The sequence below is a fragment of the Setaria viridis genome, chromosome 9 (genome assembly GCF_005286985.2).
Source record: "Setaria viridis chromosome 9, Setaria_viridis_v4.0, whole genome shotgun sequence".
Lineage (NCBI taxonomy): Eukaryota > Viridiplantae > Streptophyta > Magnoliopsida > Poales > Poaceae > Setaria > Setaria viridis.
The window spans coordinates 5390356-5414601 of record NC_048271.2 but is presented as its reverse complement, the minus strand read 5'-3'; the positions used below and the strand labels follow the sequence as shown (position 1 = coordinate 5414601).

Below are 24246 nucleotides of genomic sequence, written 5' to 3'. Positions count from 1 at the left end.
CCTGGTACTGTGGCTGCGGTACAGGGCGGAGCAGCAGCGTTGACCCCGGCGGGGTCGCGGGCGCTTTCGCGCCCTCGCTTTCTGCCTATGTGCTGGGTCGCCGTCCGGCGCAGGACTGCAGGTCCCCATGGGCCACGGATGGAAGGAAGGAGGCGGGCGGCGGGATCCGTGGGATTGGATTCGTCAAACCAAACCCACTATGGCGGGCACGCACGGCCACCCGTCGCCGGGCGGATAGATGCACGCGTCGCCGTCAGCTCGCAGCAGGCCTCCAGTCTCCAGCCTCCAGGTCCAGGCCTCCACCACCGTCGCCTCCCGCCTGGTTTCTCACTCTCTCTGCCTCTCACCGTCTCACGCATGCTCGCGTCGGCGTCACGCTCGGGCGTTGAACTTGAACCGGTGGTTTGTTGTGCTGGGTGGCGCCATGGATTGGAGAGTTGGGGGGCGACGCGACGGCCGCGTGTGCGTGAGAGAGCCGGCGATGTCCGCGCCGCGGCACTGGACCAGTGGGACTGTGGAAGACGTCACGGTGTTCTTCTGGCCTCTGTCTGCGTCGGTTTTGGGATGGCTGGGCTGCGGAGGCGGGCAGGCTTGGGCTGTGGAACGTGGGGCAAAAGAGTACTGGGCCGTGGAATGGGGATTCGGCCTAGTGATGTCTTGCGATTTACTGGGCCGTGCAATGGATTCGGCAAAGGAGTAATTTGGTTCGTTCCGAATTTGCAAGGCTGCGCGCAAAAACTACTCCCTCCCGTCGACGACATTTCCGATAACAAAGATTCACCTGCAAGTAGTTTAGCTTTGTTGTGTAAAAAATTCATGTAAATGTAACATGAGGCACTACGATTTGGAGAGAGAAACATAAAGAACATATGCCATCCAATAGCGATCTACAGAGAACGATGAGAGAAACCAATGCAGATACCATTTTCTCACCATATATACATCATCTGTAATCATATCAAGTGACAAACAAACTGTTTACAAACTGTGTACACAAAGTCTATACATCGCATTACACATCGCACATGCCCTAATGAATAGAACTTATAAAATGGATTTAAATTTTCATCAACACTTGAAATGTTTCTATTCCGAAAAAAACATGTTCTTTTACTAAACGCAGGGTCTTTTTTTTCATGAGAATCTGATTTGGTATGACGTACGTAACTATGTAAATAGAAATAACTGTAATGTCTAAAAAACACACACACACATAAAATGCAAGACAAAACTGAAGAAAAGTTCAATAAAAGTCTATGCAACATTTATATCATGTATAAACTTATCTTAAGAAGAGAACACGTACCTTAGTGGTAAAGACTCCAGTTGAAAGCACTATGGATCCAAGTTTGACCTTGGATGTCTCACCGAAATCCTCCGCAATGCCATAACACTTGGAATGTTTATATTCTATATAAAAGGTGTTCTTTATAACGCAGATGTTTCTTTTACCGTGGGAATTTGATTTGGTACGACGTAAGTAGAAATAACTTTAATGTCTAAAACACACATGTAAGATCAAGATAAAACTCCAAAAAAATATTTGAGGAAAATCTAAGAAACATTTATATCATGTATAAACTCATCTTAGCAAGAGAACGACACAGAGCTTAGTGGTATCGACTCCAGTTGGGGGGCTACCCGTCCGAGTTCGATTCGTCTCACGATAGGCTATTATAAAACCACAAATAAAATAGTCTTCCACTTGTGAAAGCCATATGGCTTGCTTAGTGTTTATAAAATCTTGGATGGTTTTGTTGATCTTGAAACCTGCTCGTAGGCGTGTGTGTGTACAGAGTTAGTGCAATATTCAGAGGCGCAAGGAAAGCATCTTGGTACCGGTAGCTGGATTTTAGGGCGATTACATATCAATCGAACGGCTGAGAAAAATCTGGAGGTAGCTCTTCGGACCAGATCCCCCCGTATCCTTCACCTTCACGCGGTCACGCTCACGCGCTCGCAGCCGCAGTCGATTCGACCCCGACCGGGCGCGGAAATAAGCGCTGCCTCCCGCTCCCAACAAACCCTCCCAATTCCCAGTTCCCCTTCGCCGCCGCCGTACACCGGAGGTGGAGCTTGCCGTGTGGGTCACTCCGTGTCCACCTCCTTGAAGCGTGCAAGTGCCCCCCAGGAGTCCGACCTCCATAGGAAGGGAAGGAGGCTCCCTACGCCATCCCCGTCCCCGGCGACGGCGAGCATAACGCCACCGGTCCGTGCCTCTCTCAGCCGAACCCTCCTCCGACCGGTCACGGTTCCCCTCTCGGTCCGGTGGGGGCAGAGATCTTCCAGGTGAGAGCTGGTTCTTGCTCGTGTTGTCTAGTGATCCTGATTCCGTCGTTCGGAGGCAGGGTTTGCCTCTTGGTTCTTGATCAAGCCCAAATCCTTTAATTAGCTGTGGATTTGTGTGCTGCTAGGTGATTTTAACCTAATAGCGACGTTAATCCATCCATGGCTCGATTAGGTCTGGGTGATTACTATTTGTTTTCAAATAAAGTAGGATGGAATTGAACCGTCATCACTTAAGTGAAGTATGGGCTATCCAAATTTCGTAGGCCTGTGTGTGGGGTACACGATTGATAATATCTCGGCACGGAACTATACATGCATTGCTCAAAGACTTCGGTAGTGCATTGTTGCACGTCTTAGTTGGTAGGTTTAAGTTGGGCAGGTAGCGAGAAGTTCGATTGTAGATAGCTCACTGGAAATTTATGTCGTACCTAACTTGATTGATTTTGGAAACTAGTCAAGTTGTTTTCTATAAATTCAGCTCTTTGGAGATGTGCAATCGTGACTATGTTGTGGTTCCTGTTTTTGAAGTGAGTTGAGATGGGTTATGTTTCCTGATTCACATTGTGTTTGTGTGCAGGAATATTAGTGATGTGTCTTCAACATTCAAGGGCTCGATTGTCTCCAGATGAGCAACTGGCTGCAGAAAAAAGTTTTGCCTTGTATTGCAAGCCAGTTGAGTTGTACAATATCATCCAGCGGCGAGCTGTAAAAAATGTAAATTTCATCTTACAACAACACTCCTGTCAAAACAATGCTCACATGTCCGTTCTTACTATTAATTGTTATGTGTAAGTGCTGATATACCAATGATGTTCTCTGTATTTGGCAGCCCCTTTTTATTCAAAGATCCCTTCTATACAAGATACAGGCAAGGAGAAAAAAGAGGTTCGGCCCTTGAATAAGCAGTAATATTCTTTAAAGGTTGTGCACCTATGTAGGTGCTGTTCCAGTCAACGGCTTGATAAGTCAGGACCAATATAGTAGTTACGCCCCTTTCTTTAAATATCACAGCATGGGCACAGACATGCGTGCTCAGCACCAGTGGTACGGATTTCCAATTTAGTGTCATATAAGTACCTACATGATTTGTTTTGACTGAGCTACAGTTCTCTTTCCAAAGATTGTACGGTCGATCTATTCTTTTGGAGTCACATGGTTGGGTAGAGTCATATATTTGCTTGTGTGGGAAATCTGGAGTCTTTTATTGCTCTGGATTCTCGACCAGCTAAAGCAAGCGAATTGCTCTAAATTTAGTCAGTTTTTTCCATTCAAGACCAAAACATGTCATAAATACCAGTTATGTTTGGAGCAGATAAGCTAGAGAAATAACCGATAATCCCAACACTGATTGCTTCTGATTTTTATTATTTCAGTTAGGATCTTGACTAGATGGTTGCATCTTCTTTATAAGCATAGTAGAAACCTGAACAGTAGCTTTTTCAGACAAGATAAAAAATTACTCAGGTGTAATCTTTATGATAAATTACCTGCATTGTTCAAAAAAAGAAACTTGCTTGTTTGTCTTGCATTTGACTGTTTATCTGTACCAATGCAGGATTCAGCTAACCATATCACTTTCTGGAAGTACAAATACCCAAGCACAGAATATCTTTCCTCTTTATGTACTTTTAGCTAGACCTACTAGTAATATTACGCTTGAAGGGGTAAGTGTAGCCCTCTGTGGTTTGGTGAAAATGGAGCAAATGAATTTTTGAGGTTGTGTACTATAGGATATTTATTTCTGATTCATGATATGATTTTGCAGCATTCTCCAATATATCGATTCAGCCGGGTTTGTTTGCTTACTTCTTTTAGCGAATTTGGAAATAAAGACAAAACTGAAGCCACTTTCATAATTCCTGATCTGAAGACTTTGTCAACCTCCCGCGCATGCAACCTTAACATTATCTTCATTAGCTGTGGTACAGTGTGCATCCTATGTGAATTTTTGTTCTTCACTCGTTCGCTGGTCATCAATTTCTTCTTTATTTAAATAGGGCAAGTAGGACAAATTATTGGTGAAGATAAATGCTCTGGGAACGAAGTGGAAGGCTCTTCCCTCCAAAGTAAGTTCACGTTGACATTTTATGGCAGATAATTAATCAGCATTTGCCGCAATACATTTATTCTTTTTGTAAAATGGTGGATTTGGCTGACACAAATATCTTAAGTCATAGCAGTCAAGAGAACAGAAGATCGAAACTCAGAAAATTCTCAAGAAATTATTTCAGTTAGTGTGAATTTAGTTTTTAGTGGCAGAAATATGACTTCCACGCTGGTTGAATTAGCCGTCTGTGCATTGCTTCTTTTGTAGTAGAAAGGTCAAAGGTCTAGTTGCCTTATCAAATACCTGGCTCCCACACCGCCTGTATCCAAGAGGCAGAGGGCAAAGCTTCTCTCTGTCTAATACAAGATGCTTCTGGGTCTGTCTTCATCATGTGAACATTTCATACTGCATATTATCGGGCAACAATCTTCTGAACCTAATTGGACCAAACTATCTCGTTATGTTCTGAAGTTACATCTGCAAACGTCCTCGTTCATGTGGACTTCTGGAAAGAAATCAATCTGCCATGCACTTTCTCAAAAATGGAAACTTCGAGAGTATTGCTTCTTCAGTTTACAGAATGTTTTGCTCTGTTAGTTTAGCCAAAAAACTGTTATGTTTGCTCATCTGTACTGTAATTGGAAAGAACAGATGAATAGAATATTCTGACACTATGTGATCACGTATCCAACATGGATAGCGTGTTGATAAGTCCTATTTTTGTTAGTAATCGGATTAATCTTTCTTCCAGCCAAGGGAACCCTCACTGTCATTATTACCTTTTTTTAGAAAGTATTAATTCAAAACATTTGCATTTTAGAAACAATTTTAAGAATATAGGTGGTTGAAAGTAAACCAAGTGTAGACGCGTATTCCTATTGAATTTACTAACTACAATTTATGTCATGCATTTTAACAGAGCTTGAAGGAAAATGTTCTTGGGGTAAAATAGCAACTAATTTACTTGCTTCCTCTTTGGAGAAATGTGTGACTTTAAGTGTGGGAGAAACTGCAGATTTGATTTCTACAGTTAAAATGAGCCCAAGCTTCTTAGAGGTATGTCACATTCAGGTTTTTAAGATACAATTCTCTTAAGCATGTACTATAATATAACTTTATTTTCTGAATATATATTTTTTGTTCAATTTATAATTATATGGTTAGATTCCACACTATTATGTGAACTTGTTTCAGAAAAGAATTTCACCGCACCTTTAATTCGAATGTTGATGATTAACCCTACATTCTATCTTATCCCGGAATCCAAGCTTCCCCGAAACTGTTTGTGCCTCTGCATTTCATGTAATTTTCTTGTCCTTTAAATTAGCATGATGAGAAATTTACAGTGTTTTTTTTCCGTGTTAACTAAGAGGATGGCTAGTTTTGTATGAAGAAGATTTGTCGTGGTAATTTTGGACCGAGTCAATAAAAAAGGCACCAACATAGCAAACATGATAAGTTAGCTGAAATTGACGGTACATGTTGGAATATGCTGACCAGGAAAAATTCCATCGATTCTGTTTAATACTCTCCTTGTTTTGTTTCTCAATTCTCATGCTTCAGGGATTCTAGTATCCTCTCTGCTTGTTGTTGAAAACAATATTGTTTTATGCATGCAGCCAAAATTTCTGGAACAAGACAATTGCTTGACATTTTGCTCCCATAAGGTTGATGATACGGTAAGGTTTTACCCGTTTCTTTCTTACATGTGTAATCTAATTAATTCTTCCTATTTCTTCCTTCTAGATTCTGCCCTGAACAAACTTTTAGCTCATCTTTCAAATCAAATCGGTCCAAACTATTGGTAAAATTTCAACTGTTAAGAGGGGCAAAATTCAAATGTTAATAAACTTTCTGTGCTTGATATAATGACAAGAAGATCAGATTTGCTGCAACCTAATTTGCAAATCACTATGCAGCTACATATGTGGGGAGCTGAAACCAGTTGTCACTAATGAATTTGAGTAAATATTGTCTTTGTCGGATTGCAGCACCTTCAGTTTTGCTGAGATTATTAAGCTTTATTGTTGCAGGGTTCATACCAATTAAAAGTACACATGTCTGCAGAAGAGGCTGGTGCTAGAGACTTGTCTCTGTCTCCTTACAGTAATTACTCATATAATGATGTCCCACCTTCGATGTTACCAGAAATCATAAGGTAACTATAATACATACATAGTCCCCTTTCTATAGTTTAATAACTTTCATGCCCTACTCCTGTTCCATTTCTATATATACATATATTTTGCAAACCAAGTTTTCTTTGTTCACCCAAACAGTAATGATTATATGCACAGCTTTCAATTTCTTACTATTGTTAAAGAACATGATCTGAAGCTTAAAATTAGTTTGTGCTGCATTTGGTTGCTGTGACCACTAGATGATATATAGGTCATGATATGTAAACATTACCTAGTGTCTTTGTATTTGGTACATCCATTAACTTTCTGCTTTATCAAGTACATTGTTTGATGTAACCAAGTTCATATTGGAAATTTAATTTTATGCCCCCCAGGTTGAGAGCTGGCAATGTGCTTTTTAATTACAAGTACTACAATAATACTATGCAAAAAACTGAAGGTATTGGCTCCCTCCCTCCCTCCCTCCCTCCCTCCTACATTGTCACATTAGTTGCTGCTAGGCTGCATCATGTATTGGCTCTTGTTGCGAGTTCTGTACATTTTCACCCTGTGCCTTATTTGTTAAACTTTATGTACGACATAAGACCGAATGGTAGCAACGCTTGTTGATGGTGGTATGTTTATTGTTTTGTCAAATCACTTATTGTATCTACATGCTAAGAGCCACAAAGAGAAATATCTTACGATGACATTCTCTCTCTTTGAAATCGAGATTGTGTGGGTGTTCAGTTACCGCTCATGTTCATGTTCTCAAAAGAAAATATGACTTTCCTTGGGAAATCTTTCTAAGGACAGTTGTTGGCTGATTTTAGGAACAACGGGGTAGCAGGAATAGATGGAAATTGTACAATTCATGGGATTAAAATTCTTCTCTAAAGATTTGAAATACGAAATAAAGATGCTGGTATTCATTCTAGAGTTATCAGGTGTTCGATAAAATTCTAGAATTATCAGGATGTGTAATCACGAAAAAAACCATTACACAATGTGACAACATTACACCTTTCTGTTGAATGCTTAGTGGCATTTCTTTTTTGAAAAAAAATCTAATTGCTATCAATTATCATGGCTTCTTCTTCTTCCTTCCTTTTGTTTTCCACTTTTCTTATATGGTCCATTGATTTATTCTTACCAGTTACTGAAGATTTTTCTTGCCCATTTTGCTTGGTACCGTGTGGAAGCTTCAAGGTAAAATTAAAGCAGATTTTTTATTTTTATTTTTATGCATTTATCACTTATTGCTGCACTATGTGGTCAATCAGGTCACACTCTCACACCCTCACCTGCTATCTTTATGATAAAATCACACATCCTTTTGTTATTTCACACCACATAGTTGATTTGTTCACTTGCATTCACTTTACCTTTTCGTCAAGTTGTATCTAATATCATTGTTTTGACGATTCTAGGGCCTCGGATGTCACTTAAATTCGTCACATGATCTATTCCACTTCGAGTTTTGGGTTTGTAAACCGCTGAAATCTCCATTGCAAAATCTTCTTCAATCTTCATAGGTTGATAATTAATATTTTTATCATACACAGATATCTGAAGAGTGCCAGGCTGTTAATGTTAGTTTGAAGGCTGATGCCTGGAAAACTGAGGTAAATTAGTGATATATGATCGAGAGAAATATGTTTCGATTGTCTTTCCTAGTTGTACTGGTTGCCTACCATATATAGGCCTCCCGTCATGAATAGATAGATATGGCACCAGTTGTAATCCTGTATGATTAGGAAGCTAATCACCCCTGAGCAATATGTATACCAGGCGCCCCCAGCACATTCGCTGTGTGCGGCATTGCCCTCATCTCTTATCTCCCTCTCTAATTTCTACAATATAGGACTCAGCCTAAGCTGATTTTCCTGTTATAGTGAAATAAATAGTGTCGGTGTCCCATGTGTTTAACATTCCCATTAGTGTTCTTCCACGAAAACTTCGACTGTTTAGTGAATGCTAAAAAGTACTCCAACAGGATTTGGAATTTGATGATCATGAACTGATCTACAATAAGCAAACAGAATGAAAGGCTGCTAATATTGCTGGACATCTGAAGGCTTTGGGCTGCACACTATCTTCCTTCACACACATGGGTCAGCATCCTCACTGTGTCCCGCCGGTACTGCAGCTGCGCTGTTCTAAAGCTGTTAGCTGTTGTTTTCTTGCACTCTTGAGTGCAGAGACCGAAGGCGAGCTGAAAGTGCAGGAAACAATTATTGGTTCACATTAGAAACTTACATTTACCTTCAAAATTCTTCGAGTAGTATTCAGTATGCCTTGCTGATTTTCTGCAGATAAGGTCTTACATTCATGCATGGTGAATACTGTTTATTTCTTTAAACTGAAGAGCTTAGTTCATTAGTATTTGTATTTATAATATCTAATGGGCTGGTTATATCCAGCTTCTGGCAGAGGGAGTTGATCCAAGGCACCAAACATTTTCCTACCGGTATGCTCCTCTCCCCCCCCCCCCCCCCCAAAAAAATAATAATAATAATAATAATTATATGCTTAGTTGCCTAACTGCTTTCAATCAGGTCGAGATTCAAGAAGCGTAGACGGTTGGAAACGACTGCTGAGAAATTCAGGCATGTACATTCACATATTATGGAATCAGGATCACATGAAGATGCTCAGGCATTGTCTGAAGATGATTATGTGCAAAGGGAGAACGGTACACTCCATCCTACTGTCTGTTGAATTGGTTATTTCTAATTTTTAGTTAATTACTCTGTATGCTGAGAAAAACCCTGCAGTCCTGCACTGATGCTTCATGCCTGCTCTATCATTTTATGCATCTGACACCTACGTTTCCTTAACAATTTTTCAGGGTTTTCTGTAGCAGATGCTCCAGTTGACCCTAGCCACACTGTACCTGGTAGCAATCTTCCACCACCAACAGTGCTACAGTTTGGGAAGTCAAGGAAGCTATCTGTTGAGAGATCTGACCCCAGAAAGTATGTTTATAGCATGTTGTTCATGTTAATATTGTTTCTTGGGGCGCATCTATTATAACATTAACTAACTGTTTGTTTTTTATATTATCTGGCAGTAAACAACTCCTGCAAAAACGTCAGTTTTTCCATTCGCACAGGGCACAGGTTAGTGAAAATCACACACCTCTTTCCATTTAGCTTTCGTGTATGTCAGCATGCGTGCACATACTCCTGCAAAAGTCTAGCTTGATCGCATTGTTACACTTCATTGTAGCCAATGGCATTGGAACAAGTCTTCTCGGATCATGATAGTGAAGATGAAGTTGATGATGATATTGCCGACTTTGAGGATAGAAGGGTAAGATCGAACAATTATTTTGCTCTGCTCTTCAGGATAAAGTATTGCCTTTTAATCATTGGTTTTACAATTTTGCTGAAATGCAGATGCTTGACGATTTTGTTGATGTTACGAAAGACGAGAAGCTTATTATGCATATGTGGAATTCATTTGTTCGAAAACAAAGGTCAGTGCCCTTTGTTCTGACACGGAAGATAGGAATTTTTTTCCGCCTGCTATTGCTAATTCTAGTTTGTTCTTCATGGCGATATAGATTCTTTACTCCAATGACTTGTGTTAGCCATTTTCTCTGTATGGAACTACTACCAAGGATTTCGGCTCCTGGAATGTTTGAAAATGTGAAAAATTTGAATAAAGTTGGTCAAAATCTTGTTTTTAGAAATACAATAAAATTTGCACAGTTATGAATAAAGCCCCTGGTTTGTGCTGTGTGCATTGTTAGGTGCAAAACACTACCGTCAGTTGCTACAATCCATGCTGGAAACAAAGCCTCACCATTGCTGTCCCTTCCAATTAACAACTTTACTTTATCTCCACTGTCTTCACTGGACTTGAACCTTCACTGATCCCACATCTGCCGTGTTGCTGCGTCCATGCCCCCACATGCTTCGCGTCCATCTACACGGTGTCCTGAAATTTTGTTTTGGAAAGGATGCAACTTTGTTATTTTGATTCTATCGAATCTAATTGGCCTTGCATATTACTATTGACACTTTTGCAAGTTATAGTTTTGTGGTCTTCAATGGTGTGTCAGCAGTAGATGCTGTTGGCATGCATGTATTAACAAGGATTTGGAGCATTATTCTCATAAATTTGTGGAAGGAAGACAACACAAATCTCTCAAATTTGAAATGACAAAAATTAATACAGTTTACATTTCCAAATTTGAAATTTTCCTGTGGCCAGATCTCAGATCGAGTTACTGAATTTTGTTAACCAAAATGTTACTACATTTTTATCTCCATAGGTTCTTATGAATGTTTCAGAACGTGTTAAGATGGAGCAATTTCCGAGCATACAGCTGTTTTTTTTTTCCTTGTTGGGCCTCCCACACATGCACACGCAGACACACTCTCTCACCCACGCGCACGGCACGCCATACACGACCTACAGACTCCACACAGTCAAATATTTGTGTCCTACTGAGATCGATGGAATTGTAGGACTCTGCAGGCATCAGGTTGGTGGTAATGGATCATGGCCCTTATGCCTCCTTCACAATCCAACACAGCCCTGATTAATATTAGTTCAAAAACAAATAGTATTTTAGCCCGGCTCTTATTGAGCCTGATCTTTAAAATTGTTAGGCTAAATTATTAGGCACTTTACCACCCTTGGGTACTTCACAATCCTGTTGTGGCTCCACGCTTGAGGGGCAGGGAAATATTCTGGGGGCTAGCCCTGGTGAGGCACCTAAGTGCGTTGAATTTGAGTGGTTGGAGCAAGCCGGGTTGCTCCTGACCTCTGCTCTGCAAGCATGTACTCAGCAAGGCATGTCTTGAATGCCATTCTTCACAATTCTTTCCCCACACGGGCCTTCACATTTTCTTAAACATGCTCCAATCCATCTCTACATGATTCATTTAACTGCTTTTTTGTTTCAGATTCTTCAGCAGTATTTAATTGATTAGTTTTGTTCATTTTATTGCTTTTGCTACAGTATTTCAGAATCAACAATATATCTACAAGCCATGCTATTCGTTCTTTGCGCGGGTTCTAACTAGAAGCAAAATTGCAGGGTGCTAGCTGATGGTCATATACCTTGGGCTTGTGAGGCCTTCACCAGGTCCCATGGCCAACAACTTGTGCAAAACCCTGCCCTGCTGTGGTGAGCAGTTGCTTTAGAATATATGTGGTAATAATAATACCTCTCCGACACTATGCATACTTAATCCAATTTGCAATTTTCTTGATTCATGAATAGGGGCTGGCGTTTTTTCATGATTAAACTCTGGAACCACAGCCTTCTTGATGCCCGCACCATGAATACGTGTAACATAATTCTCCAAAGCTACCAAGACTGAAGTTCTGACCCCAAGTAAATTCCATGCAAAGAAACTGCTAGTCAACTTGTGTAAAATGGCATCAGTTGTAGGTCTGGTAATTGAAGAAGTTTTCTGAACAAGAAAGAAAGAAAAAACCTTTTGTGGAATAACTTGGAAGGTACCATAGCGGCATGTATTTGGAGGGAAGGTTTGAGAGCAGCTCCCCTCCTGGGAAGAAATCAGGGGAAGGTTTAAGAACAGCTCCCCTCCTGGGAAGAAATCAAGGGATTAGGCTGCATCCGTGGCCGAGACAATCATTGTTTCATTCATGACTGATCGATTGTATTTATTGATACTGGATGTTGTTTACTGGTGGAGTGTGGTATGGATGATGAATAATTTGTCATTCACTGTAGTGTTTCTTATTTCCTGTATACAATTGAGCGTCGTTGAACATCTATTGCGTCTGCGCGCGCTAGATATACGCTGTTTGTACTGTTTGGTGAAGATTTGTGTACTTCTGTCTGTACGTCCCCCCTCCTTCCACCTCCCTGTCGAACACTCACTAGAAAAGAAAATTTGAATATTTCGAGACACATCTGACATGAAGATCATAATATAGGATGGCGTAATCTACATGAAAAGGCAGAAACTGTTGAACATACATCTATATCTATAGGCCCATCAAAAAAATTGGATAGTTCAAAACACATCTGACATGGAGATCATGATGCAGAATGGCGTAGTCTACATAGAAAAATAGGAATTGGTCGAGAATTTTGAAAGTACTCGTTGTAATAAGAGTAGAACTCCTCTAGTCGTATCGGACTAGTATTCTTGTAACCAACTAACATGTAATTCTGCTCCCAGCAATATAAAATGAGGTAGGGACCTCCATCAAAGTACCTCCTCCAAAGTAATTCAATCTAACCAACACACATGATGTAGTGTATTACGCAATCTTACGGCCCGAAGCTTCAAGTTCCCGATCTCGACGAGCTCCATCAACCAAAACACTGCCTCGGGCACACCCTTGGTAGGTTGCTGGGTTTAAACACCGACAGTTGGCGCCCTGGGTAGGGGGACTCGTCGATAATCCACTGGCGAACTCGATGGCACAAGTCATCATCAAGCCAATCGTCGCGTTCGAAGCAGGTGTGACGTTTGTCTTTGGCTCCTGGGTTTGCATCGCAGACGGTGTTGGAAATTTCCACCGCCACATTGCGTCGACCCCGGAGAAGAAGCAACAAACCATGAAGCTTTAGCGCCAAGCTTTGGAGGATCTCGTCAAGAATTTCGATGAATTTTCAATTTCTCACCTATTCAGAGGCTGGGGGACGAGTCCGAGTTCAACTCAACTTCTCCCGCCGGTCAGATTGATTTTCACGAGCCGACACATAAACCATCGTGCGAGTCAAACTACCACCCGAGTCAATTCCCGTTCGAACTCCGCGATGCAGCCACTATTTATCAGGCTGCCCTGTCCAGATCACAATCCGATATGGATACGATCGAGGGCCTCAACTACTACTCGGATTCGGACCAGTAGACTCCTTTATCAGGTCCGCAGCAGAGCCTGGTAATCACATCAACTCACCAAGGCAGATTCGTCTGCTGGCCCAACATGAAGCCATCCGCTCTTGCCAAAGACGACGATTCGTGCCTCATCACCTACGTCGACACTCTCTCGTACCAGGAAGAAGCTCCTCTGTCGCCCATCTACGAGGAAGGCGGCACCACGGAGGTCATCACTTCAAGCTCGGGAAGCCACTCTCCAGAGCAAGAACTCTTCACCGTCATTACTATACAAGAGGACGAAGAAGAAGAGCAACATGACAGAAACCCGCGACATGAGCGTCACCCGAATGACATCTCATAGGATGAACTCACCGCCAACGTTGTCGAAGAAGAGACCGAAGCTCAAAGAACTCGACAACGAGCAAGAAACGCCACAAGAGTAGAGCGTCGTCGCCGCCTTGCAGCAGACCTACCAATCCAGAACCTGGATAACACCTTTGAAGCAGTTTAAACGCATTATCATCGTACTCCCCTGGCTACCGTCGTGTCTATTGATCTCATCACCTGCGCGATGCCTCAGAACAAGTACACAAAGCAGTTGGCTGAACTGGCGGAACTCGCGTACGAACAACTCGATCAGTAGAATCTGATAAGTCAGTCCAACTCTCCCCATCCCAGTGAAGTCAACATGGCAGCAGCTATAGAGGTCCTTCGTCCAGACCAAGTCAAGCCGGAGGCGCTAGACCAAGCCAAGCTGGAGTTGAAAGTAGTTAGGCAGGACCCTCGGGAGATCGTGGCCACCGTGGGGCTAACCCAGAGCCTCAACGCCCAGTAGAAGACCTTTGCAACAAGATCAATGCCAGCCGCGACGCCCGTACCATCATCGACGGACGGCTGCGAGCGCGAGCAAGAAGTCGAACACCCAGGAGATGATATTGACAAGTTTCTCGCCTTCTCAAGATGTGTGAGGAGGACAACTCTACCCGAAAAGTTCAAACCCCCGGGTATCACCAAGTACGATAGCAAGCAAGACCAAGTCCAATGCCTCCGATGTCACTCGTTGTCAGTACAAGTAGTTGGAGGAAACCACGACACCAAAGTTATCTACTTCCCTATCTGCATGGAGGCGACACTACTCACATGGCTCGGATTGTTGGATAAGAACTCTATCAACTTGTGGAAGGACCTCAAGATAGTGTTCACCAACAACTACGTAGGGGCAATGCAGCGTCCTGACAATAGGATCGATTTGTCTCAAGTTAAACAACAAGAAGGTGACACCCTGCGCAGCTACTTACATCGCTTTTTCGATAAGAAGGCCATAATCGTGGATGTCATGAAGCACGATGCTATTGACTGCTTCCAGAATGGCCTCCACGACTGCTGGATGTTCTAGGACATCGGCAGAAGATGCTCCGCTGATGTCAAATCTCTTAAGATCATGGTACAGACGTGGGCAGATGAAAAAGATAGGGAGATCGAAAGGTTTGAGTCCAATCGCAATAAGGGCTAGAACAACAACAATTAGAACAATGGCCAATGCAATGATAAGAACTGCAACGATCGCCCCAACAATGACAATCGATATAACTACTCGGGAGGTCACAACCGCAAGTGCAAGCGAGACAATACTATCGCGGCAATTTCGCAGTCATCCAAGAAAGGTAGCGGGAAGAATCAAGATAAGCCCTCATTCAATGGGCTCCTAAAGAAACAGTGCCCATAGCACCCATACCACAAGTACTCTGTGATAGATTGTTTCTATCTATGAAGAGTCATGAAGGACCTGCCAGAGCCATCTGGCACCAAAAATAAAAGCAAGGCTAAGGAAGACGAAGATGATGGTGACAATGGCAAGTTCCAGAACCCATCCAACACGTCAACGTCATCTTCGGCGGAACCCCGGGTACTGCTACTAAGCGGTCCCAGAAGCTCACTCTTCGAGAGATAATGTCCATTGAACCTGTGACGCCAACGTTCCTCAAATGGTCCGAGGTACTAATTATCTTCTCCAGGAAGAACAAATGGACTAGTTTCTCAGACCAGGACGGTATCCCCTCGTCTTGGATCCGGTTGTCGCTAGCTCCAGACTTACTAAAATACTCATTGACGGTGGTAGTGGTCTCAATGTCCTATTCGCCAAGACACTGAACAAAATGGGCCTCGACGTCGTCGATATGCTCACTCAATGAACTCTCCATTCTATGGGATCGTCCCAAGCAACGCGGTTGTACCCCTTAGACTGGTGATTTTGCTAGTTACCTTTAGGGCCAAAGAACACTACCGGACAGAATACATCCGGTTCGAGGTAGCGAACTTCAAAACATCGTACCACGCCATCCTTGAAAGATCAGCATTGGCCAAATTCATGACCATCCCGCACTATGTGTACTTGGTGCTCAAGATGCCGGGACCCAAGGGAGTACTCTCCCTGCACGGAGACTTGAAGATATTATATGACTATGACACAGAAGCCGTGGGGCTAGCAGCAACTACCCAAGTACCAAACTCGATGATGCAAGTTTTCACCGCATCCAAGAAGTGTCCCCATCAGAGCTTGAGATTCTAGAAAAGAAGTCGGAGGCAACCAAGGTCAAGCCGGCAAGTGAAGTAGACATCAAAGCCATTGACCTTGAGACTAGTGATAGCTCCAAAACAGTCCTGATTAGCACAGGGTTGGATCCTAAATAGAAAAGCGCGCTCATCAGCTTTCTTCGGGCCAATCGAGACATTTACGTGTGGAAACCAGCGAACATGCCGGGGGTGCCCAGAGAGTTGATCGAGCACTCACTCAACGTGAATCCAAAAGCTACACAAAAGGCAACACCTACGACGAATCAACCAAGACAGAAGGGAAGCCATCAAGAAAGAGCTGACCAAACTACTCGCGACGGGTTTCATAAAAGAAGTCTATCATCCAGAGTGGCTCGCCAATCCCATCTTGGTGCGAAAGAAAAGCAACAATGAGTGAAGGATGTGTGTCGACTACACAGACCTCAACAAGCACTGTCCAAAGGATCCCTTTGGGCTCCCTAGGATCGATCAAGTCATCGACTCCACAGCTGGATGCGCCCTCCTTTGTTTCCTCAATTGCTACTCGGAGTATCACCAGATAGCTCTCAAGGAGGAAGACCGGATCAAGACCGCGTTCATCACCCCATACAGAGGTTTCTGCTACACAACAATATCTTTCGGGTTGAAGAACGCAGGCGCTATCAAAGGGCAATCCAGGAGTGCTTCAAGAAGCAGCTACACCGCAACGTGGAGGCGTACGTGGACAACGTGGTCGTAAAGACCAGAAATCCTGATGACCTAATTGCAGATCTAGAAGAAACTTTCGCAAGTTTGCAAGAGTTTCGATGGAAGCTTAACTCGACAAAGTGCCTCTTCGGCGTGCCCTTCGGGAAACTATTAAGGTTCATCATTAGTCATCGAGGCATTGAAGCTCAGGGGTTGTGCCACGTGTCCATCGACAACAAAGCTTTTTCTCCGGATTTTAAGAGGAAAGTGATACAAATTACAGATTGACCCTCAGCATGATTTTTCAATTCAACATAAGGCTCGGGGGTTACTCTATATGAAGTGCGACGCACTTCCATATAAAATTCAAAATTGAAGGATATGAGACTGAGTTAAATGAGGCTTGAGCACGTTCAAGCCGCATGACAGTTTTTGAGTACCTTTGAAGATTTAACCAGATGAAGTACTCGAAGAGCACCTAAACTAGTCGATGAAGTCTGCAAAAGTATTCGGAACTGCTGTATTTGACTAAAAAGTACTCGTGGACTTGTCGTACGTACATCTATGAGCCCACCAGAGAGGTTTTGACAATCCTAAATATAAGGCTGGACACCGAGACGCATCTGACATGGAGACCATGGCGCAGGACGGCGTAGTTTACATGGAAAGACTGGAACTGGTCGAGGATTAGGAAAATACTCGTTGTAATAAGAGTAGAACTCTTCTAGTCGTTTACGACTAGTATTCTTGTAACCAACCGACATGTAACACTACCCCCAGCAATATAAGGCGAGGCAAGGACCTCCTCCAAAGCAATTTAATACAACCAACACACATGACGTAGGATATTACGCAATCTAGCGGTCCGAACCTTCGAGTTGCTGATCTCGACGAGTCTCGTTAACCAACACACTACCTCGAGCACCCCTCGGTAGTTTGTCGGGTTTAAAAAAAATTCTGTGTGTACTGCTAGCGAGGACCGAGGATTTTGTGCGTGCGGCAAGAGAACACTTGCAACGGTGTCACTGTGCGCGGAGTGAGCCTGTACGCGGTTTGGGCCTGTACGCCAGGTTCCAGCGCGCGTTAAATCGAAAGCGAGACAAATCAGCTCGTTTCGCAACACGATCGAAATCGTACTGACCGCTACAAATACATCTGAAAGCTTTGCGCGGTTGGAGCATGCGTTTCAGTTTCCAAAGTCTGAAGCTTAATTTGTTGATAGCGCGCCGAAGTCTCGCACGATTTTTCTGAGCCTGAGAAGTTGGATGTGTGCACACGTGGTCCTCCGATCCCTCCCTCCCCTTGATTCGCAGTCGCCGGCCGACGACGCCACGAAAGCGACCGCCGGATGCCGCCGAGGGCCGAGCCCGTAACCCGGATGCAATGCAATGCTGGCTTGGTGATCGACGAAATAAACGCATCAATCTTTAATGCGAGTCCGTGCACGAACGGACGGAAGGAAGAAAAATCGCAGGCCCTTTACAGCTAAGCCCGAGCCGGCAAGCCAGCGTTGCTGATCGCTGAAGAAGAATCCGCCGCACGTACCCACACCGAGGCAGAAGCTTCTTGCAGCTTCTACGCCTTGTCTTCTTCCTTCCTTCCAACTGGTGATTTGCTGTTGCTGGGTGACCAAGCCATGGCAGTATCTCATGCATCTTTTTCATATTCTGTGTGCCCTGGATCAGATGGCTGGATGGATCGGCCACTCGTCCCGTACGGTGCAGGGGTGGGCAAGTTGTTAACGGGGCAACTAACCTACACCTCCGAATCGAGTAGTCTAAACTCATTTTTTCTTTTCGAACGATCGAGTGGTCTAAACTTGGATTTGTGCGGGGCTGCAACCACCCCCAACACTGTCCGATCGGCCGGCGGGGCCCTTTTGTCACGTCCCCTTTTTTTCCTGCACAGCCGCACCGGCAGCTGCGTGGCAACCGATCGAATCGACGGATGCTACTCCCGATCCGGCCGGCGTCAATTCAGCCACGGCGTTGTGTGAGCCCCGAAGCTATTCCCGATGTGGCAGTGCGGTGGCCGGCCGGCGCCGTGCCGACCCTATGTAGATGCAGGAACCGGATCCAGCTACATTCTACGGCTACTTGCCGTTTCAAACAGCGACTTGCAGTAGGAACTCGCCTCTGTCAGTGCTGGCACGCCACGGAAGCTTCTGGTAGGAGCAGATCTAACGAACCCGAAAGGAAAAGAAAGGCGCAGGGAACAATCGATCAGCTACTGCTGGAATCAAAACAAAGGCTCTTTTCCTTTCAAAAAAAAAAGAGGAGAGAACGATTGCACTTTTGACGATTCCGGCAAGCGAGCTGGACTGGCACTGGGGCGACGTCTCTCACCAGCTACAGCTTCCTTTGCTCCTAATCTCACTCAAATGGAAGGCACGCCGGCGCGCTTTCGGCGTCACCAGGTTCATCTCCAATTCTCCACTCCCTCCCGTCGCCATCTACGTGTCGGTACTCAGTAGCCACGGTGCACGTGTCTAGGCATACGCTCACGCTAACTAAACTTGGGTGAGGGAAAAAAGAATTGAAAAATGCAGTGACTGCAGGCATGGAATTGTTCACGCAATCTGCAGTGGCGAGTAGCAGCGCGGCGACCACCGACACCGGCCAGCCGCTCCTCGTGAAATGTCCGATGTCCGGTTCGCGAGCGACGGCGAGTGGTGATGCGTGTCTGACGAGGCCATCGACAGTGACCGGGGGAGGAAGAAGAGAAGCGGCAGGCAGCAATAATGGGATCGCCCGTTCTGCCGTTCCGGGTGCGGCGCGAGATGGGGCGCGCGCGGGCGGCAGTCGCGGCACTGTGCCCGCGAGTCGGGATCGCGTTTCGCGTGCGTTGCTGGCTCGACAACTTGGCTGGCGGGTGCCGGGTGGAGAGGAGAGGCAGCCAGCGGCAGCGCGAGGCCGGGGCGGGCGCGAGGACGCGTGTGGCCGTGTGGGGCTGTGGCCTGGCCTAGCCGAACCGCGCCGGGGCACGGCCGGCCGGCCGGTCGGTCGGTGGCACCGGCTTGGATTGGATGGATGGACCGCGCCTCGGTTGTTGCCGTTGCGGAGGCTGCGGCCTGTGGACGCCACCTTTTGTTTGCAACCACCGAGGAAAGGACGGCGGCCCGGGAAACGCCAAGCCTCCCTCTGCCCGTCGCCTAGGCGTGTGCGCCGCCTCGGCTTGCGTCCGTGCGCGCGGGGCTCCGGTGCGCGGCGGGTTCTGTTCTGCCTGCCCTTCCCGTGTAGCGTGCACGTCTTTGGTCTCGGGTTTCTGCCGTGCCCGCTGGATCGAAAAGCTGACCATCGAGGTGTCTCTGGGCGCCATTTGTTTTGCTGGTTTGTTGACCTGAAGCGTCGCCTTTTTCTGTATCAGATGGTAGGGTAAGTGAGAAAGAAGATCCGGCACCTCGTCTTTCTCCCTTTCTTTTCCCCACAGAAGAAGAAAGCCAGCGAATCTCCTTTCTTTGCAATCAAGTGGTTAAAGGCCTCCCTATCGGATCGATAGCACGCAAATGCAGCAGGATTAGGAGTTGAATTTCGGATTCGCAGCTCTCGCTCAACAACCAGGGAGGAGCAGCGGTCTGTGATTGAGGCTGAGGTTTTGCTGTACCAAGCATCACCGGACACATGCAGCTCGCTCGCTGATTGCCGATGGATGCTGCTGCTGCGTGCGTACACTGTGCGGATGACGGGTTCCTGTTATCATCAATCCTAGCTGCTGGCCTGGCCCTGCTGAGATACCCCATTGAACGCCGGCCGTTGCCGTGGACCCCGGGCGTATCACGGGCTCGCAGCGTGCCGCCGCTCGCTAACGACTCGAAGCAGATCGTGTTAGCTGCAAGAGGGGACGGATGGATGGATGATGCTGCGTCGTGTGTGTGTGTGTGGCCTGTGGCCTATGGGCATGGCACGGATGCACGGTGCCACGGTCCAAGAACCATCAAGCACCCGGAAGGGGTGGACCATGCCGCAGAGTGCAACCGGCCAGCCGCAGCCCATCTCGTCATCCGCAGCCAGAGCAGCCTGAGGCATCGTCAGAACAATCTGGTATTGGTCAGGTGAATCCAAAACCGGGGAACCCCAAGCTTACGTCGCTCACTGTTGTTCTTGCTCCTGTCATCCTCTGTTGGCATCCATCCAAGGGTCAAAGATTCATCAAAGCTGAAAGCTCTACAAATATTCACGGAGAGACACCGAGGTATGAGGATGTGATGGTGGCTGAAATCATCTGAAAGAAAAAGTGTGAAAACAACCGCTCGGTGCGCACCATCTGCCTCCAGGCTGGTGTTCATTACCACCAGTTCTTGTTCTTCACCGGGGCACGTATCCGGCCGCGCTGGGAATACGACCTTTCCGGATCAAAATAAAGGCGAATACAAACGCACACACTCACTCTCGCAGCAGCACCATCGGCGTCACGAAAATGAACCGAACCGTGCCAGTCACCAGTAGCCCCCAGCACGCGATCTGTCGCCTGACGTGAAAGCTCCTGAGTGAGTGCGTATCATACCGTGTTTCTTTTCATCGCAAAGGAAAGGAAAGGAGCGAGGTAATCATCCTGGAGAGGAATACCAAATAACAGCCACGAAGACGACGGCGGCGCGGAGTGTGCTTTCGGGTGGTGTGGCTGGCGGTGGAAGGAAGCTAGGCAGCTAGCCAAGTGTTGGTGCTGCTGGCTGCTGCCGCCTTTCCAAGGCCCTTTTTTTTCATTCTCTAGTTGCTTCTCCATGGCTGCTTCTATCTTTCTACTCTCCCCGCCTGCTTTTGGCGTCGCCACGGCACCTCCAGGGTCCGGCCGGGATGAGATTGAGTCAGATGACGTGGGGGGCAGAGGGGATGGCTGGTGCCTATATAGCTGCCTGTACACGCCACACCACCACCTCCTCTTCTTCTTCCTCCTCCCCCTCCCTCCCTCTCCACCACCACCTCTTCTTCTTCTTCTTCTTCATCCTGCCTGGCTCGCATTGGCGGGCGCCGGGTCGGTTGAACCAAGGTGCTGGCTCGCTCTCTCCATGTCCTTCTCGTTCTTACTCTTGCAGAATTCGAGGATTTATGGCATAAAGATTGCGTATTGAGTTTGATCTTCTGCCAAACTTCTTGATGGCAAGAGTGGCCGGCCGTCCTGGCCCTGGTTAATTAGTTTGTTTAATCTGGAGTGTGCTGCACGCTTCAAACGGGCACTTTGCTTTCTTGCTGCCCTTCTTGATTGTTTCCTTCTTTCGTGCTGGTAGCCATAGATCAGTAGCAATCACACAGGTGGCTGGCCTTCTCTGCCTTTAATTTCTCTGTGTGCATGAAGTTGATGCATCTCTCTGTGTTTGTTTGTTGAACTATCTTGTGTGCAAACAAAGATAGGGAAAATTGGCTTAGAAGAACTTCTTTCTGATCGTGTTTGAGTGCAGATGCCGACCATCAAAGTCAGCGTGGACCTGGAATGCTGCCGCTGCTACACCAAGATCCAGAAGGTGCTCACCAGGATCCAAGGTGCGTGCTTGCTTGCAACCATGGTTGCAAGTTCTCTCAGATCAAGAAAGCTCTGCTTCTTTGTTCCCCTCGAAAGGGTGGCGCCGCAATTTTTCTGTTCTTCGTTTCTGTTTGAGCTCGTTGATAGCAACTAACTATTGTACTGACGATTGATTCTTGGTAAAGCAGAGAAGGGTGAGTTCTGCATCGACGACATCACGTACGACGAGAAGAACAACGTGGTGATCGTCACGGGGCCCTTCGACGCGGACAAGCTCGCCGACAAGCTCTGCTGCAAGGCCTGCAAGATCATCAAGCAGATCGAGATCGTGGAGCCGCCGCCGCCTAATAAGGAGGAGCCCAAGCCCCCGCCGCCGGAGCAGAAGGAGGAGCCCGCCCCGCCGCCACCGGCGAAAGTCGACCCCCCGCCGCCCCCGCCCCCGAAGGAGGAGCCCCCTCCGCCCCCGCCGCCGAAGGAGGAGCCCGCCCCGCCGCCGCCGCCGAAGGAGGAACCCGCCCCGCCGCCGCCGCCCAAGCAGGAGCCCGCCCCGCCGCCGCCCAAGGTGGTGGAGGTCCCCTACCCGTGGCCGTACCCGTACCCGTTCCCGGCGTGGCCGTCCGACTGCTGCTGCCACCACGGGCACGGCGGGTGCCACTGCTGCTCCTGCGGCAAGGCCCCCGAGGCCCCGCCGGCGCCCCCGCCGCAGTACATCCCGATGCCGCAGTACGTGCCGCAGCCGTACCCCTGCAACCCGCCCTACGGCTACCGGGTCTGCTGCGAGGACGACCCCTCCTACGCCTGCACCATCATGTGAATGCGATTACCTCCTCAAGAGCATCACTACTGATTAGCATGCCCTTAATTACCTACCACTCTACCACCAGCGCCTACTGCCATCCCAATCATGCCTCGTGTACAATCAACCCATCACCGTACAGATTCATCATACTCCGTATACTATACTAGCATCATGTACACCGTATCCTTCTTGTCATCTACTTAGCATATACACTATACTTTATTCTGCTTCGTTACATGTTTATTAGGGCAAGTGAGTGAGAGAATAAAAATAAGCAATGCTGTTGATTTTCCGTATAGAAAAGAAGACAAGGTGGGAAAAGAGGTTAATGGCTTGTTTGGCTCCCAGGACTAAATTTTTGTTTGGCTCTCCCAGACTGAACTTTAGTTCATATCGGATAAAGTTTATATCGGATGTTGGATACTAATTAGAAGTATTAAATATAGTCTAATTACAAAACTAATTGTACAGATGGAGGCTAATTCGCGAGATGAATTGGTTCATGATTTAACAATATGGTGCTACAGTACCCATTGCTAATGGTGGATTAATTAGATTTAATACATTCGTCTCGCGAATTAGCCTAGGGCTTCTGCAATTAGTTTTATAATTAGTTCATATTTAGTTCTTCTCTGCAATTAGTTTTATAATTAATTCATATTTTTAGTTCTTCTTATTAGCGTCCAAACATTTGATGTGATAAGGGCTAAATTTTAGCCAACAGTATCAAACAGCGTATAAGTTCATCCGTTCATGGCAGGAGACGTGTTCTGCCTGTACCTGCAGCCTCACTTTTTTGTTTCTTTCTTTGTGTTGCACTCAAGAAAAGGGTTCCTTTTCTTTACCAAAAGCTTTCAGCTTGTCCCCTTGCTTCCCTTTGTCACCACAAGCGATGTATGTAAATGTGGCGTGTCCGTGCTATTTTATTGCGCAAAGATAGGGCCATGACGGCGAAGGGCGTGACGGGTACGTTCTATTTGCCAATCCGGGGGAGCTTTGATAGTGTAGAGTGTCAGTGTGCCACTGGCTCCTCACTGCGGAGTGCGGACGGGGAGGTGAGTGAGGTACTGAGGTGGACGCGCGTAATGGTGAAGTGTGTGAAGGCGAGGTGAGGATCGGGGTCAGGTGATGGGAGCAATGGGAAACGGTCAAACGGAGCGAGTGGAGGCGCGCCCGACAGCGAGATGTGGGCAGCGAAAGCCGGACGCACGGCGTAGCCGGATGGAGCCATACGGACGTAGATGCGCTGGGCTGGACGCGGGGACGGGGTGAGGCGCGTCGGCGGGCGACGGCCAGGGGGAAGGATGAGGGGAGAGGGTCAGAGGGCGCCGTGCCACCGTGCGACGGGGACAGCCGGGCGGGGTGGTCCTTGGGCAATGGGGTTGGGGCTTTTGTGCCGTGTGCCCGTGTGTGACTCGGTGACTCTCTGGCCGAGCGCCGACGCCGAACCTTCGCTTGGGTCAGGGGTCACCGCGA

At 46.5% G+C, this 24246-nt stretch overlaps 2 protein-coding genes across 2 annotated transcripts; both read left to right on the top strand.

The window, feature by feature from the left end:
- Nucleotides 1–1924: 1924 nt before the first annotated feature.
- LOC117838939 (polycomb group protein EMF2B) lies at nucleotides 1925–12263 on the top strand. The gene is made up of 21 exons (XM_034719144.2): nucleotides 1925–2289; nucleotides 2867–3003; nucleotides 3119–3174; nucleotides 3845–3953; nucleotides 4055–4211; nucleotides 4287–4355; nucleotides 5256–5392; nucleotides 5956–6015; nucleotides 6370–6494; nucleotides 6852–6916; nucleotides 7613–7665; nucleotides 7887–7940; nucleotides 8022–8081; nucleotides 8880–8926; nucleotides 9015–9151; nucleotides 9308–9434; nucleotides 9530–9578; nucleotides 9688–9771; nucleotides 9858–9937; nucleotides 11510–11599; nucleotides 11696–12263. Exons 2-21 carry the CDS (start codon nucleotides 2878–2880, stop codon nucleotides 11793–11795), a joined length of 1785 nt encoding a protein of 594 aa, XP_034575035.1. The 5' UTR covers nucleotides 1925–2289; nucleotides 2867–2877; the 3' UTR covers nucleotides 11796–12263.
- An 8835-nt stretch (nucleotides 12264–21098) lies between these two features.
- Nucleotides 21099–23104, top strand: LOC117835700 (uncharacterized). Its single transcript, XM_034715039.2, has 3 exons — nucleotides 21099–21500; nucleotides 21910–21991; nucleotides 22160–23104. Exons 2-3 carry the CDS (start codon nucleotides 21910–21912, stop codon nucleotides 22783–22785), a joined length of 708 nt encoding a protein of 235 aa, XP_034570930.1. The 5' UTR covers nucleotides 21099–21500; the 3' UTR covers nucleotides 22786–23104.
- Nucleotides 23105–24246: the final 1142 nt, after the last annotated feature.